This window comes from Ipomoea triloba, chromosome 9 (genome assembly GCF_003576645.1).
Source record: "Ipomoea triloba cultivar NCNSP0323 chromosome 9, ASM357664v1".
Lineage (NCBI taxonomy): Eukaryota > Viridiplantae > Streptophyta > Magnoliopsida > Solanales > Convolvulaceae > Ipomoea > Ipomoea triloba.
The window spans coordinates 4,398,269-4,414,594 of NC_044924.1; the positions used below are offsets into that span (position 1 = coordinate 4,398,269).

General features: G+C 33.2%; 1 protein-coding gene across 1 annotated transcript; it reads left to right on the forward strand.

Moving 5' to 3' along the window:
- Window positions 1-4,851: 4,851 nt before the first annotated feature.
- LOC116029203 (receptor-like protein kinase HSL1) lies at window positions 4,852-8,777 on the forward strand. Its single transcript, XM_031271107.1, has 2 exons — window positions 4,852-7,635; window positions 8,050-8,777. The coding sequence occupies exons 1-2, from the start codon at window positions 5,043-5,045 to the stop codon at window positions 8,439-8,441; spliced, it is 2,985 nt and encodes a 994-aa protein (XP_031126967.1). The 5' UTR covers window positions 4,852-5,042; the 3' UTR covers window positions 8,442-8,777.
- Window positions 8,778-16,326: the final 7,549 nt, after the last annotated feature.

Sequence of the window (16,326 nt, forward strand, 5' to 3'; positions counted from 1 at the left end):
AAGGAGGATTTTTTTAATAATAGTATAGATTTCATATCCTTATTGTTATTAATTAGTAATTTTTGATAGAATTTTCATTTTTTATTGGTAACATTAATAATAATAATATTATTATTGCATTGTATTACGGATCTTTTATTTCCCTTTTTAGTGCTAAATTTTTTACTGATTATTATTGGTAGTAATAAGTGAATTTCATTTCCTTTTCTATTTTTCATTTGTAGTAATAAGTGAATTTCATTTCCTTTTCTATTTTTCATTTTCTATTGTTTGAAGCACAAGTGTTCTTTTCTATTTTTCATTTTCTATTGTTTGAAGCACAAGTGTTTGGGCGGGCTTGTACGAAAGGAGGATTTTTTTAATAATAGTATATATTTCATATCCTTATTGTTATTAATTAGTAATTTTTGATAGAAATTTCCTTTTTTATTGGTAACATTAATAATAATAATAATAATAATATTATTATTATTATTATTATTATTATTAATTGAAAAGAAAATTGAGAGAGAATACATACCAAAGGAAATGTTAACGGCGACGGCGATCGCGATCGGGAAAGATGACAGCGATCCCGCCGATCCGCCATTCTTGAAAAAACCTTAGAAAGAGAATCCAATTCTTGAATCTCTTGAGTAGTGCGCAAGGGGGGAGGCAAACCCAAGTTCAGTCCTATCATTTTATAGGCTTGGCATAGGGACCTTTTTTTTTTTTTTATTTATTTATTTACATTCAATTATTAATTTCTATTTCCTTTTTCAATTTTCATTTTCTAGTATTAATAATTCATTTCTGTTTTCATTTTCATTTTCAATCAATTAGTTGTGAATTAGGGATCTTTTTTATTTTTAGTCAATTAGTAATTTTCGCTTCCTTTTTCATTTTCTGTCAATTAGGTTCCAAATAAGGCACAAATATGCATGGAAGTTATATTATTATTATTATTATTATTATTATTATTATTATTATTATTATTTTTATTATTGTTGTTCTCATAAATTTATTCGTTAATTTTAGGAAACCCAAATAAAAGTGTTTGAGCGACGGAAAATAGGTGTTTCAAATGAAATTTTATTATTATTATTATTATTATTATTGTTGTTGTTGTTGTTGTTGTTGTTGTTGTTGTTGTTCAATAAATGCATTCCTTAATTTTAGGTTTCTAGTATGAATAATTACTTTCTGTTTTATTTTCATTTTCAATCAATTAGGTGTCAATTAGGGATTTTGTTTTAGTCAATTAGTAATTTTAGTCAATTAGAAGATTGATATTGCTTAGAATGTCACTCATGAATCATGAGAAAGAAAATCAGAAATAAATAAAAAAGAATGATAACCCACCAGAGCCAGAAGCATAACCTCGGAGTGCTGTAAATAGGCACAGGGGAGAGATGAAGATGGGGTTCAGGCTATGCATGCAAAATCGGACTTGGAGATGACAAGCATTGACACTTCCTCGCTGCCCCGATCCCTCGCCGTGCGCTATACTACGTCGAGAGCCCATTCCATCATGTCCTTGAGAAGATGTCTTACGGGTCCAGTCCATGCGGGTCGCCCCGTAACTACCAGTACCACTATCACTGCTCCCCCATTCACCACTCGCGTGAGTCTTCCACTTCCAGATTCTCCGCCTCTCTCAAAATCACCAGAAATCCCACTTCGGGAAGCGCCTCCCACCACCTACAACGCCAAGAAAACGACGATCAAGACCAGCAGCTCTACGACCCCTATTAACCCTTCAAGTTTTACGTCCTCTACTTTCTCTTCTATGCACATTATACACTATTTATAGGGGGATATATATTTGTAACTTTATTTGATTGAAAATCATTGATGATTGATTTTATGAAAATATAGAAGGATAATTAATAAAATCAATAATAACTTTATTTGATTGAATATCATTGAGGGCTGATTTTATGAAAATATAAAAAGATAATTAATAAAACTAATAGTTTTACTAAAATAACCCTAAGTTTTGGGGGAAAACTTGTCCAAACACTTCTATTATTATATATATATATAGATATAGATATAGATATAGATATAGATGCTTCAAATTTGACTCTGCAGTGAGACTTGTTGATCTATTGGCATGCACACCTTCGAGTAACGGTTAGTTATAAGTTTTCCCACAAATCAAAGATAGTAAAAAAACTCTCAAAATATATGGTTGAGTGGAGCATAATTTTTGAAGTGATTTGCGAACTATTACACATGAGCGAGACATTTGATTCATGGTATAAAATATTTCTTTAAAAGAGCTCCCACCTCAAAGGATAAGAAAGTTGCATTTTCTTAATTTTGTTTGGTTCCCCTCATTGTTAAAAAAAAAATGTGAATATGCTGTATTGTACCTAGGTCAACTAGGGTCAACTGTTTGTAACAATATAATGTACGAACCCCAATATAACTCTTACATTTATTAATTAACTTAATCATAAATGAGCCGAATTATATCACATTAGCTAGTTATTAGCTAAAATTTGACTAATTACAACTGACATTATTTTCATTAAAAATGATAAATAAATTAACCAAAATTTAAAATTTAACACTGTAATTATCTGGCAATTGAGTACAGAATGTTCTCTAATAAGGAATTAATAACTTGACAGCAAATGATTAATTTTTTGAAGTAGTTCTTGACATTATGGAGTTCCAGTTTGTACATATATAACATTTATTGCCAATTGAAAATTTTATTCCGAAGTCCGAACATTGTACCATCCAATGTAAGTGCACAATAAATAGTCACATGTCGCTCAGGAATCGATATATAATAATTTAGAAACATTTTAAGGCCAAAAAAAATAAAAACTTCAATGATGAGTATAGGACAAATTGAATGATATTTATAGAAATGAATATTAAATAGTTACGTTATTTCAAAGAATTGGTGCAAGACAATGTGGTTTACGTAAAGGGAAGGAAACTCATGCTGCTATGCACTTGTCTAATCACGGTAGATATATAACGCCATTACAATTTTAAAATATTCTAAAGAATATTTTGTACTTTAATTGTTTATGAATTAAATGTTGTGCATTACATTCACCAAAAAAAAAAATAGTGTTGTGAACTTTCACGTTGTAATGCCCAAGCTTTACCGTTAGTACTCGTGTTCATTTAACGATAATTCAACAAATTTTGATGGATGATGTGCTGGATGTGACTCAGGGCGTCTACTTTGTGATGATTAGTTGTATTTGTCGTCACCCCATCTTATCGATCTAAACGAATTCATTTTTATAATCGTATCTAATTTTGACTTATTTAAAGATATCGTCACTTGTTGTTATGCATTATTATTGATGTTTTAGATATTGTAATTGCCATTTCTTACTCATTTTATCAAGAAAAAGTTTATACTTAGATTGAATGTCAAATTTTTAAATACAACTTAAATGTCGTAAAAACATAAAAATTGAACACCTAAAATTAATCAAATACGCGAAACTTCATACCCTAAAATCAAGATATCGATGTCAAAAGGCAACAATTAAGAAGTTTAAACTATTTATATTTATTAAAAATTTTCTTATATAGGAGGTGTTTGACAATTAGTTGTTAGTTGATAACTGATTGTATAAACTATTTTGATAAGCTAATAGTATTAGCCGTTTGCAGGAAAGTATTTGGTAAATTAGTTGCTTGTTGTCCGTAGATGACATATAAAATTACTTTAAAGGACATTAATATATTATTTTATTTATTGATGAGTTATCCGTAAATTAATTTTAGTTTTATGTATAAATTTTTAAGTAAGTTTGTTTTTAATAATAATAATAATTATTATTATTGTTGTTGTTGTTGTTGTTATTTAATTATTATTTTAACTATTATTTTTATTTTTATTAAATCAAATAGTTCAATATTAATTGTTGTTGTTGCAATTGACAAAAATTGTAAGATGAAAACAACCTTAGAGAGTTAATGAGCAAGGATTGAATGTGTTTTTTGCGACATGTTTATGGTGATATTAATTTTTGTGCAAATTAATTGTCAAATTTCCTATTGTATCCAAAAAAGTACACTTTTGGTATTTGAAAGGGAAAGAAATGGTCCAATTGCATGCCATAGCCGTTCATTTTATTTTAAAACTTACATATGTTCTAGTTGCTGAATAGTGAATACTGATGCCAAAAATGAAAAACAAAAAGGGTAATATATAAATTTAAAACATGGCAAAAATATGTTTAACTATTTAACAGAATTTATCATTTGAGATCGTAAAATCGCCAAAATAGCTAATTTAACCATTCCGGGGTTAAAATTACAATAAATCCATGTTTTAATCTAAGCTAGTTTTTGGATTGAAGCTTCCCATAGAAACTTTTCAACTAACACAATCATGTAAATTCCTTCGTACAAAGGACAAAGCAAATAGTACTACACACTCAAGTAAGAAAAAAAAACAAATATATTCATCCCATAATCTCGTATCCTGAAAAATATTCATCCCATAATCTCAAAGTGAGATATGTCGTGGACAGTGAACAAATTACAAATGTCTAACTTCTGTGCTCAATTGGGTTATAGTAATTTTCATCCGCTCTATCTAGTTGGGATGTGGAGTGTTGGATTGAGGATTCAACATTTTGAAAACAATATCCTGAAAAATATTAATTTTTATTCAATTTTTATTCAATTTAAACAAAATAATCCGTAATTAGTACTCCGTAATATACTAACATCATATCTTTAAAATAGATTTAAATAATTTTTACATTTTTATTATATCATATTCCAATTGAATATATTCCATAAAAGAATAGATATAGTGTTGTTCATCATAACCCCCTCAGTATAGACAGTCTGTATTTGTGTATATATAAGCAATTCGTATAGTGTTTCTTCCCACTTGACATAAGATATCAGATCAATCACTGCCTTTTAAGATTTTATAAGGAAACAATTTTCTCATGTTCATCTTTTCTTCTTCTTCTGCTTCGCATCATCAAGGACATAAAAGCACCTTCTTTTTCTGCTGCTACTAACTCTCATTCTTCTCTAAAGGCACAAGCTTTCGAAAAAACGAAATGCTTTTCCAAATCTTTCTTGCTTTTCTCGTCTTCCCCGGCTTCGTTTTCTCGCTCAACCAAGAAGTTCTTTACCTGCACAGAGCGAAGCTCGGGTTCGACGACCCGGACGGCGTGCTTTCCGGCTGGAATGACCGGGATGACTCGCCGTGTCACTGGTTTGGTGTTGGGTGTGAATTGGGGGATGGGTCTGTGACAAGATTGGAGCTTTCTAATGCTAACATTGCTGGGTCTTTTCCGGTGGTTCTTTGCCGGCTTAAGAATTTGAGGTTTATTTCTTTGTATAATAACTCGATAGGTTCGACTCTTCCTGATGGGTTGTCGGGTTGTGAGGCCTTGGAGCACCTCGATTTGGGTCAGAATTACTTGACTGGGTCGCTTCCGGCGAGCTTGGCTGAGCTGCCCAACTTGAAATATCTTGACCTGACGGGGAATAATTTTTCCGGCGACATTCCGGCGAGTTTCGGGTCGTTCCAGAAACTTGAGGTGTTGGGGCTGGTTCAGAATTTGTTTCAAGGTACTATTCCCGGTTTTCTCGGGAACATTTCGAGTCTGAAACAACTAAATCTGTCGTACAACCCGTTTTCGCCGGGTCGGATCCCGCCGGAGCTCGGAAACCTCACGAATCTCGAGTACTTATGGCTCACAGACTGCAACTTAATCGGGGAGATTCCTGACTCGCTGAGTCGACTCACCAAGCTCCTCGATTTCGACGTGGCTTCGAACAAGTTGACCGGCCCTGTTCCGATTTGGCTCACTGAGTTAACCAGCGCCCAGCAAATTGAACTCTACAATAACTCGTTTACCGGAGAACTTCCGGCGACCGGGTGGTCCAAGATGACGGCGCTGAGACGAATCGACGTGTCCATGAACCAGTTGGCCGGGACCATTCCTAATGAGCTATGCGAGTTGCCGCTCGAGTCACTCAATCTCTATGAGAATCAGTTAGAAGGCGAGTTACCGGAGAGCATAGCAAATTCACCAAATCTATATGAGTTACGCCTCTTTCGCAATCATCTCAAAGGAAATTTACCGAAAAATCTCGGCAAGAACTCGTCTTTACTCTGGATTGATGTTTCGGAGAATGATTTCTCCGGTGAAATCCCGGAAAATTTGTGTGGGTTGGGTTCTCTGGAGGAGGCGATGATGATATATAATTCCCTCTCCGGCGAAATTCCGGCGAGTTTGGGCCAATGCCGGAGCTTACGACGTGTAAGACTGTCGCACAATAAATTCTCCGGCAACGTTCCGACCGGGCTCTGGGGATTGCCCCATGTCTCCTTGCTTGACCTGGCCGGCAACTCATTTTCCGGTGAAATTGCAAAAACCATAGCCGGTGCCGCAAATTTGTCGGCTTTGTTTTTGTCAAAGAACAGATTTTCCGGTACCATTCCGGAGGAGATTGGTTTTCTTGATAAGCTTCTTGATTTTCTGGGCGATGAAAATCAGTTTTCCGGGCCTTTACCTTCCACCATGGTGAATCTTGGACAGCTGGGAAGATTGGATCTTCACAACAATGAACTATCTGGTGAGCTTCCTCATGGAATTCATTCTTGGAAGAAGTTGAATGAGTTAAACTTAGCAAATAATGGTTTTTCTGGGAATATTCCTCAAGAAATTGGTAGTTTGTCTGTTTTGAACTATCTTGATTTATCAGGAAACCAGTTTTCAGGGAAAATTCCTTCAGAATTACAAAATTTGAAGCTTAATCAGTTTAACTTGTCTAACAATCACCTCTCCGGTGATATTCCGTCTTTGTATGCTAAGCCAATGTATAAGACTAGCTTTCTCGGGAATTCTGGGTTGTGTGGAGAAATCGAGGGGTTGTGTGATGGGAGAGATGAGAGGAAAAACACTGGTTATGCTTGGCTATTGAGATCGATCTTTGTGCTTGCTGGGCTGGTGCTTATCGTGGGAGTTATGTGGTTCTATTGGAAGTATATGAATTTCAAGAAGGCGAAACGGGCTATAGATAGATCAAAATGGTCCTTGATGTCGTTTCATAAATTAGGTTTCGATGAGTATGAGATATTGGATGGTCTTGATGAAGATAATGTCATTGGAAGCGGATTGTCTGGAAAGGTTTACAAGGTTGTGCTGAGCAGTGGCGAGGTGGTTGCTGTGAAGAAGATCGAGAAGAATTTGAAGCTAGCTGATGAGAGCAGTGACATTGAGAAAGGCGGTTCTCAAGACGATGGGTTTGAAGCAGAGATCGAGACATTGGGGAAGATTAGGCATAAGAACATTGTTAAGCTATTTTGTTCGTGTATTACAAGAGATTGCAAGCTTTTGGTTTACGAGTACATGCCCAACGGGAGCTTGGGCGATTTGCTACACAGCAGCAAAAGCGGCCTGCTGGATTGGCCTATGAGGTATAAGATCGCGATGGATGCTGCAGAGGGGCTCTCCTATCTTCACCACGATTGTGCTCCCCCAATTGTCCACAGAGATGTGAAGTCGAATAATATACTGCTGGACGGGGATTTTGGTGCTCGAGTTGCTGACTTTGGGATAGCCAAGGTGGTCGATGCAAACGAAAAAGGAACAAAATCCATGTCTCGCGTTGTAGGCTCGTGTGGGTATATTGCACCAGGTATGGAAATAATTCTCCCTACCATTTTTTACACCCTGAATTGCACTTGACTTTTGCAATGATCTCTTAATCTCGTATCGCCTTAAGTTGACATTTATATACAACTTGTCACGCCTCTAAGTTTTACACCTATACTTCTGTTCTGATGCTACTTGTTGGTTATAATGCTTACGATTGTTGCAATATATGATATGCTATGATCTTAGGATGGTTAGATGGTAAGAGGATTATATTCTTTGCTTCCCATGTGAAGCTGTCTAGAAGTTAAAGGGGTAGCTGTGGATAATTTAGTCTGATCCTACACAGATTTATTCCTACCTAATTTAATAACTATGTTCTTTGTCCCAACTTATCTGTACTTTTATACCATATCATTAATATTCCCAACACGAAAAAGTTATGTTTGCATTGCAGAGTATGCCTACACACTTAGAGTGAACGAGAAGAGTGATATATACAGTTTCGGGGTGGTGATTCTGGAGTTAGCCACGGGGAGGCTCCCCGTTGATCCAGAATTCGGGGAAAAGGATCTGGTGAAGTGGGTATGCACGACGTTGGACCAGAAGGGCGTCGACCATGTGATTGATCCGAAGCTCGATACTTGTTTCAAGGAGGAAATCTGCAAAGCCCTGAACATAGCCCTCCTCTGCACCAGCCCTCTCCCCATCAACCGACCCTCCATGAGACGCGTGGTGAAGATGCTGCAAGAAATCGGGGCTGCAAACCAGCCCAAGTCGGGGTCCAAGGATGGCAAACTCACGCCTTACTACTACGAGGATGCCTCAGACACCGGAAGTGTAGCTTAGAGAGGTCGAAGCCCATCAGCTTGTATTCTCGTCATGAACTCTTGTTCATCTCACAGCGGGAAAGATCAGAGAGCAGAAAATTAATCACTTCAGGAATTGGAAGTGTGCTTGCTTGCTTGCATAGTGTAATCTGTAAATTACTCAACCACAAAGCTCCCAATATTCCTGTTCCTAGTTTGAACAAGTTGTATGCATTTAAGGTTTTGTACTTGTGTTCTTCAATGAAGGTGAAGCTAAAAGTAGTATTAACAGTACACTCTGATGTCCCCCAGCGTTGTTTGCCGTGGTGAATATCTTTTATGTGTTGGAATGAACAAAAATGTCAGTTGGTTGGTATAGTATTACTACTACCCTAAATGAGAAAACTTCTAATACAAAGGACCACATGAAAAGGCGAAAATTTTCACTGTCCTAGCGGTGAAATCCTGGGAATACTTATCATTTATGAGACAGTTCAGTCGGTTTATGAGTGTTCGATTGTAAGTAAGTATATAATTAAGATTGAGCATTGACAGCTCCAACGTTAGAGTTATACTCAATGAGTGGGCTCTTGATCGAATATCTAATGAGTTGCGATTTTCGTGTTTAGACGAAGGAATTGCCCTTTTGTGGACAAGGATTTATACAGTGTCGTGTTTTGTAATGTTTGGTGTACCGTGTACGATGTACAGTGTACATATGCATCAAATTAAAGAGATAAGGAATGAATGCCAATTATTAAGGTTGGTCTACTATGGCCCCCTCCATTAACTACTTGGATCCTCTTGTCTTCTTCACGTTTTGGATTTTGTAGTACATCTGGTAATAATATATTTCAATTAATAAAAAAGGAATTGATCATAACAAAATCGAGAATGAAATTTGCTATGTTGGTAGTTGGTATATCATGAGCACGAGTCCCGCTGTTCCGTTGCTGAATAATTTTAGTATGTATTTGAATCAAACATGAAACGACAATGGTGTGATAGTAGGATGTAGTAGTGGCTGGTAGGAGGTTTTAGATTTTTGTTTAGGAATTTGTAAATACATCAATTTGTTATTTTTATACATCTGAGCCCAATAATTAGTTATTCAACGGTAATATTCACTGGTTATAATTATTAGAGACTTAATTACCACAGTGATCAATGCTTGTCTAATCGTTGCCTATTGCCTTCGTCACTGAATAAGGTGATAGGAGGTCATCTTCTTCAAATAAAGGAAGAAGGTGACCGATGACCATTCAACGTTTGTCAGTTGTAGGTTTCGATTGCCGAAATCTTAATTATCGATTGTTACCTATGAATAACCTGCTATTATGTCTAGATACACAAAAATGATCGATTTGATGTGTTTAATTATAACATTTTAAAGTTACGAATCTAATTATTTTTTCATATAAAGTTTAATGGTTTATTTGATCATTTCTCCTTCTAGTTTGTAAGTGCACTGCTAAAGTGCTAATGCAATTATTACAGCTTAGAAATTCAAACATTTTAAATGGTGGGTCATATATATATATATATATATATATATATATATATATATATATAACCTTTCATTAAATCAAGTGTTCAATACAATACGGAATAGAAAAAAACCAACAAGAAGAACCAGATTGAGAACGGTTAATGAGCTCTATTTATGATTAATAATATTTGTTTTTTATTTTTTGTTTTTTGTTTTTTGTTTTTGCTTCAGAAGGGATGACCGAGTAAATGAAGCATATATAATTTTAGTAACTAGAAGGTCATAAATTTAATTTTAAACAACACTCTCTCAATTAAGCTTAGCATGATATTTTTTTCATTGGGAGTTTTTTGTACACTCAAAAATAATTTGCTTTATTCTAACCTAGTTATATGACAACTTTAATTTGGTGCATGAATAGTTACGTTGTTTCTTATGAATATATATATATATATATATATATATATATATATATATGTATGTATGTATGTATGTATGTATGTATGTATGTATGTATAAAAAATTAAAATAGAACAGATCATATGATCATCAATCACAATGATTATTTTTGAATTTCCCAATAGAAAATGAAAGAACATGCATCGTTCTGGTGGGGGAATTTATTGTACTGTGAAAGTAGATAGTAACGTAGAATATGCAAATGCTATGCATGCAATTATATTATTTTATTTTATTTTCTTAAAAAAAAAAAAAGTAATAAAGATGCTATCTTTAACCAACTTGAAAGAGCCATCAGTCTGCTCCAGTAGGTTAGATTGCTTTGGCAAAACGGCAACGGTGGTTGGAACAGTATAATATATATAATTCTCATTTCTCAGTCTGGATAACGTAGAACTCCATGTCTTTCCTTACCCACAACCTACGATACTATTGTTGCAATGCTAGTTGCCTTCCTGTTCACTGCACCGGCCCTTTCAAAATTCACTCATGAACTAAGTCAAATTTGTTGTTATAATCTGTGAGACTAATCGTATAAAGAAATAAAATTTACACAGGAACAAGACAAATCTTCTTGAAACTAAAGTATCTTGAATATTTTGTTGCATGACTAGAGAAACTGCAACCACTATTTGGAGCATGTACGGTACGTAAGCACCGCTCATGTGTAATAACTCGCAAATCAATAGAGGTAAATTGCATTAAGAAGACCGAAGACACTATGTGACCGAGTTTTGTGTCAAGACATCACCTAACTTAAGTATTTTTTTATTTTTATTTTTTGACAAATTTCAAGTAATATTTGGTCAAAAAATTCAATAAAACGTCTAAAAATTAAATGATAATATGAGGATTACATGTCGGGATGTTATAAAAGTTGAGGGCTCAAATGTATGGAGCTATGGGCCGAATACAATATTGGGCCTTGGTGGCGGAAATCTATTAGAAGATTGGCCCATAATGCCTAAAAATAGCACTTGATAGAAAATTACTCCGTAAGACAGAAAATCATTAGCTAACCAGTTTGGTATTAAATCATTAGTACAAACTATTTCAGAAAAAATCTGATTAGGAAAGATTTTGAAAGTGACAGAAAAAATCATCATTAAAATTCTTATTTTATTTTCCAGTCTCCTCAATATAAAGTCATGTCTTTCAGCATCTCTATCACCTTTGGCAGGAAATGTGAGCCCAAATCAGTCGTTTTCTTAACTTGGGTAACACACAAATACCGAATAAAAAATCACCAAGAGCATCGTTTAGCATAAAAAATATATTTCATTGCGCGGAGAATGTGAAACATGATTATTTTGTCACAAGCACTTGTCAGGCCCGTTCCTATCATTTTATAGGCCTGGGGCATAGCATCAAAAATGGGCCCTACATGAAATTTATCAATTGTTATGTTATGGAACCAAGTCCACTTTGCAAGGTGGACCTGGGTCTATGTTCACAATGAGATCACTTGTTTAGGTAGGGTTCCAATGAGACCACTTGTTTAGGTAAGATCGTGAGATCAGATCTTGTGCATCCATGTAATAATTTAATGGTCTAGATTGCAGATCTTGTGCATCCATGTAATAATTTAATGGTCTAGATTGATTTAAGATTCTAAGTTAATAATAATTTAATGGTCTAGATTGATTTAAGATTCTAAGTTAACTTGTGTGCGAACCGTGATAAAATGTGTGCAAACGGTAAGTAAATGTGTGGGAACGATTAAGTGTGTGTACGATGATTAAATCTGTGCGAATTGAGTGGGTGTGCAAAAAATCTAGACCATTAAAATTTTTTAGATCGATGTACAAGATTTAATCTCAAAATATTTTAATGGACTAGATTAATTAAGATTCCAAGTTGAAGTGTGTGCGAAAGGTGATTAAATGTGTGGGAACGGAGTGTGTTTCAATCAATCTAGACCATTAAAAAATATTGCATGGATACACAAGATTTGATTTCACGATCTTATCTATACAAGTGGTCTCATTGGAACCCTACCCTCTATATATATATATATATACATACATACATACATACATACGCGTACGTAACTACATGAAAAAAAAAAACTAATGTCAAATAATTTAAACTAAAGTATAAAAATAAATATATATGTGGTCATGGAAGTTTGGAAAATTTAAAGTATAAAAATAAACATATAAAACAGCCATGGGAGTTTGGAAATTTTAAAGTATAAAAATAAAATATATATATGCGTACGTACTACAGAAAAAAAATTAAAATTACTCAAATATGCTGCCAGAGTTCGACCACTTGACCTTAACAATAAAAATCGTAAGCCCCACCAACTAAGCTAAATAAATTTGTTTGATTTAAATGTACATTAATTAGAAAAATGGAAAATCTAATAGTATACATATAAAAGGTGGTGGATTAGGGTGGTGGGCCCCTTTTCAGGGTGGGCCCTGGGCAAGGGCCCAGCCCGCCCTTGCCTAGGGACGGGCCTGGCACTTGTTAATACCTTATTCTGTTGAATCTATCACACATGGTATAAATTTATCTAATGCACATTTTTGAATAGTGATTGTAAATTTTTGATTTTCTTCCTTTTTCTACACTATTGTCATCATTCATTTGGAGAATAAAAGAGAAGAACTAATTCATTTCGATAAGTTAGCAAAGATAAAAATTGGAATATGAGTCAGTCAACTATAGACAACCTAGATGATTTACCTTATTGTAGTCATTTACAGACTAGGGTCAAGGTTTACTGAGTACGCACCTTGGGGTAGCATGCAGTTGAAGGTTTCCCTTGTCACTCCAAAAAAAAAAAAAAAAAAAAAAAAAAAAAAAAAAAAAAAAAAAAAAAAGAGATAAGGATATAAACATGAAAATAAAAAGTACAAAGGTTTTTTTTTTTTTTTAAATTAATTGTTTAGAAAAATGATTGTAACACAAACCAAGTTAGTCAAACAGTAATTAGCTTAGTAATACAATGGCTAACCAAGCATATATGTTATGTGGACTAGGCTTATGCAAAAATGATAGATAGACTCCATGGAGTATAACTCACACTAATTTTATTAGAGGAAAATAAAACGAAGAGATAAAAATCTTCACCTACCCCCATTATGTTAAGCAATCAAAGTATAACACATCATAGGGAATACAAAATGAAATATGAAATGAAATTACATGTAGAATTACTCTTTATGCGCTGGAATTGTTTGGACCGCTTATCTTGGGTCTAGTTGGTGGGTTGACCTTGTCTTTATCTAGGTTGGACATGCTCTAATTGGACTCACAAAACTTTCTTCTTGAATTTATATTATAGGCATGTCCATACTAAGTATCCTATTAGGCGAAAAAAAACAAAAAACAAAAAACAGTCCTCCGCTACCCCCAAAAAAAAAGAGTGTTAAAGTGGGCGGAACGTAATTTTTGTATTTGAATATAACAAGAAGCAAACGAAAAAATATGGAAAGTGTACTAAAATAACACAGCTATACCAGGCAGACTTAATTGGTCTTTAATTAAACTCTAACCGTCTAAAACAAGCACTAATAAGGACGTTTTCATTAAACAACCTTAATCATTGTTAATTATATAACTTTTGAATTTGCACAATCCATACATTTGTAACGAAAGGATCAAAGAATATCTGACCTTCCTTCTTCTCCCATGGTATTTGGGAGAAGAATATCTGACCTTAAATTAGACTTTGAATACATCAGTCTTTTGTTAGTTTACAAGGTTTTGTTGGATAAATTTTCTAGTCGTAAGTTTACATGTACTTATATGCATGACCAAGAATGTTGAGTCTACTAATTTATTTTTTGAAATCCAACTTTATGGTTTCAGTAGATTATATCGTAAACTTGATAAATCTGTTTCCGAGATCCATAAAAGAGATAAAATCAAACAAATTTAACTTTAAAACTTAACATCAAATGATCAAATTATTCATTTCTGTGCACAAATAGTCCAATTCAAGTCTACTTACTTAATATGGATGGATTAAATCAAGAAGAAACTTCGGCCACTGTTTGACACAGTGCAATCAACTTTACACGCAATGAAGCTACAATAAACGTACGTCTTAAACTGAATCACCAGGTTAAATAATAAATTAAAGTTTTCTTTATTTTATTTATTTCATCTCCTACTCAAATATGATTATAAATGTTTTTTTTTAATCTCATAGCGGGTGACTAAATGGATGGAATATGATTCTAGTATTTAGAAAGTCATGAGTTTAATTTTTTTGTCAACATTACTTTTCAATCAAGTTTGTCACACATGATTTTTTTTCAGTGCAGTTTATTTTATTTATTTCATCTCCTACTCAAATATGATTATAAATGTTTTTTTTTTTTTAAATCTCATAGCCCTGAAAGGGGTGACTAAATGGATGGAATATGATTCTAGCATTTGGAAAGTCATGAGTTCAATTTTTTGTCAACATTACTTTTCAATCAAGTTTCTCACACATGATTTTTTTCAGTGCAGTTTATTCCTCCTGTATGAGAGTTTACTCAATACACACAATTGAGTAATAGTTGAGGGCACAATTTTCTATTATCTAAATTAGTACTTCTTTGAATTTTAAGCATTTTAAAATTTTGTGAAAACTTCAAGGAAAAACAAGTAATTTTAGTAGGTTAGTTATTGTAGTTTAGTTGTTTTAGTCCATTGCAAAATTACTCTCCAGTTTATCCGAACATGTGCAATTTTGATCCATCTACTACCATTTACCATCAACTACCTTTACTTTTTAAATAATTTTTACTATCGGTCTAGATTTAATTGTTTTATTTTCGGTGATAAAAAAAAAGTTTCTTACACATTAAGATTAGTCACTTCAACAAGTAGGCTTTGTTCCTATTGGAAACAAAGATAAATTTAATTCTACGAATATAAATATAAATTAAACACGAAAATGAAAATCGCTTGGAAACTGATTTGAAATTGAGTTATTATAACGCCAACTAATCAAATCCCGTAAGAACGGAACATTGACAAAGAAGTGAGTAAAATAAGGGGATTGAATGCTTTTTTTCTATAAACAGAAATACGGTATTATTTGGCAATAAATTTCAACCCCCAAATAATGAAATAAAAGACTCGATCACATGATCGGATTGATATCCGAAGTCCAAAGAAAAACCCTTAGCCATTTGTAAAGCTTCCTTCTTGGATAAGATTGAAGTTGCGTAGCTTCCTTAAGAAGCTAGGATACTACATTCCAACGTGAAACGAATAGACAACCTATGCTATTATCCAATGACATGTCGGCTGGCGTACAAGTTTTTATAATGTAAAACTAAAAGCATTCTGAGAAATTTCTCCATGCTCTCATCCCCCTTGTTAGTATCTACAATGGGCAGGTACGGAGTCAAAAAATTTATGGTAGGGATCAGAATTATAACAAAAATTTACAATGTTAATTAATATTATTAGTACTGATAATATATGATATCGTTATATATCATACATAATCATACTATATATTATCGATAATAATTTTTAATGATACTATATATCTAACGTTTGACATCGATGTTAATATATATTTTGTACTTTATAATTTTTCACATAACATAAAATATATACAATAATAATTTTGCTTGTCACTCTCTTATCAAATAAAAGTTAGTCAATTATTTTGTTGGCAACATTTTTTTTTTACATAATTAACTGGTATTCATTTTACTAATTAACTTAATATTTTAAAATTTGAGGGATAAGACCAAACTCAAAATCATGAATTAAAGAACCAATATTAACAATAGGTTTTTTCAATTTCAAAACTAATCTTTTGAATTAGCAAATGCACATCCTAAAAGTGTAAATAAATAATAATAAAACTAACTAATTAATTACTTGATTTATTTCTTTTTAATTTGTTTGGTGAATTTGGACTTCAATATATGTTTTGGACTTATTATATATATATATATATATATATATATATATATATATATATATATATATATATATATATATATATATATAT

Coding starts and splice junctions, on each gene's coding strand:
- LOC116029203 (XM_031271107.1), top strand. CDS start 5,043: ATGCTTTTCCAAATCTTTCTTGCTTTTCTCGTCTTCCCCGGCTTCGTT. Junction 7,636..8,049: donor GTGTGGGTATATTGCACCAG/GTATGGAAATAA, acceptor TTTGCATTGCAG/AGTATGCCTACACACTTAGA.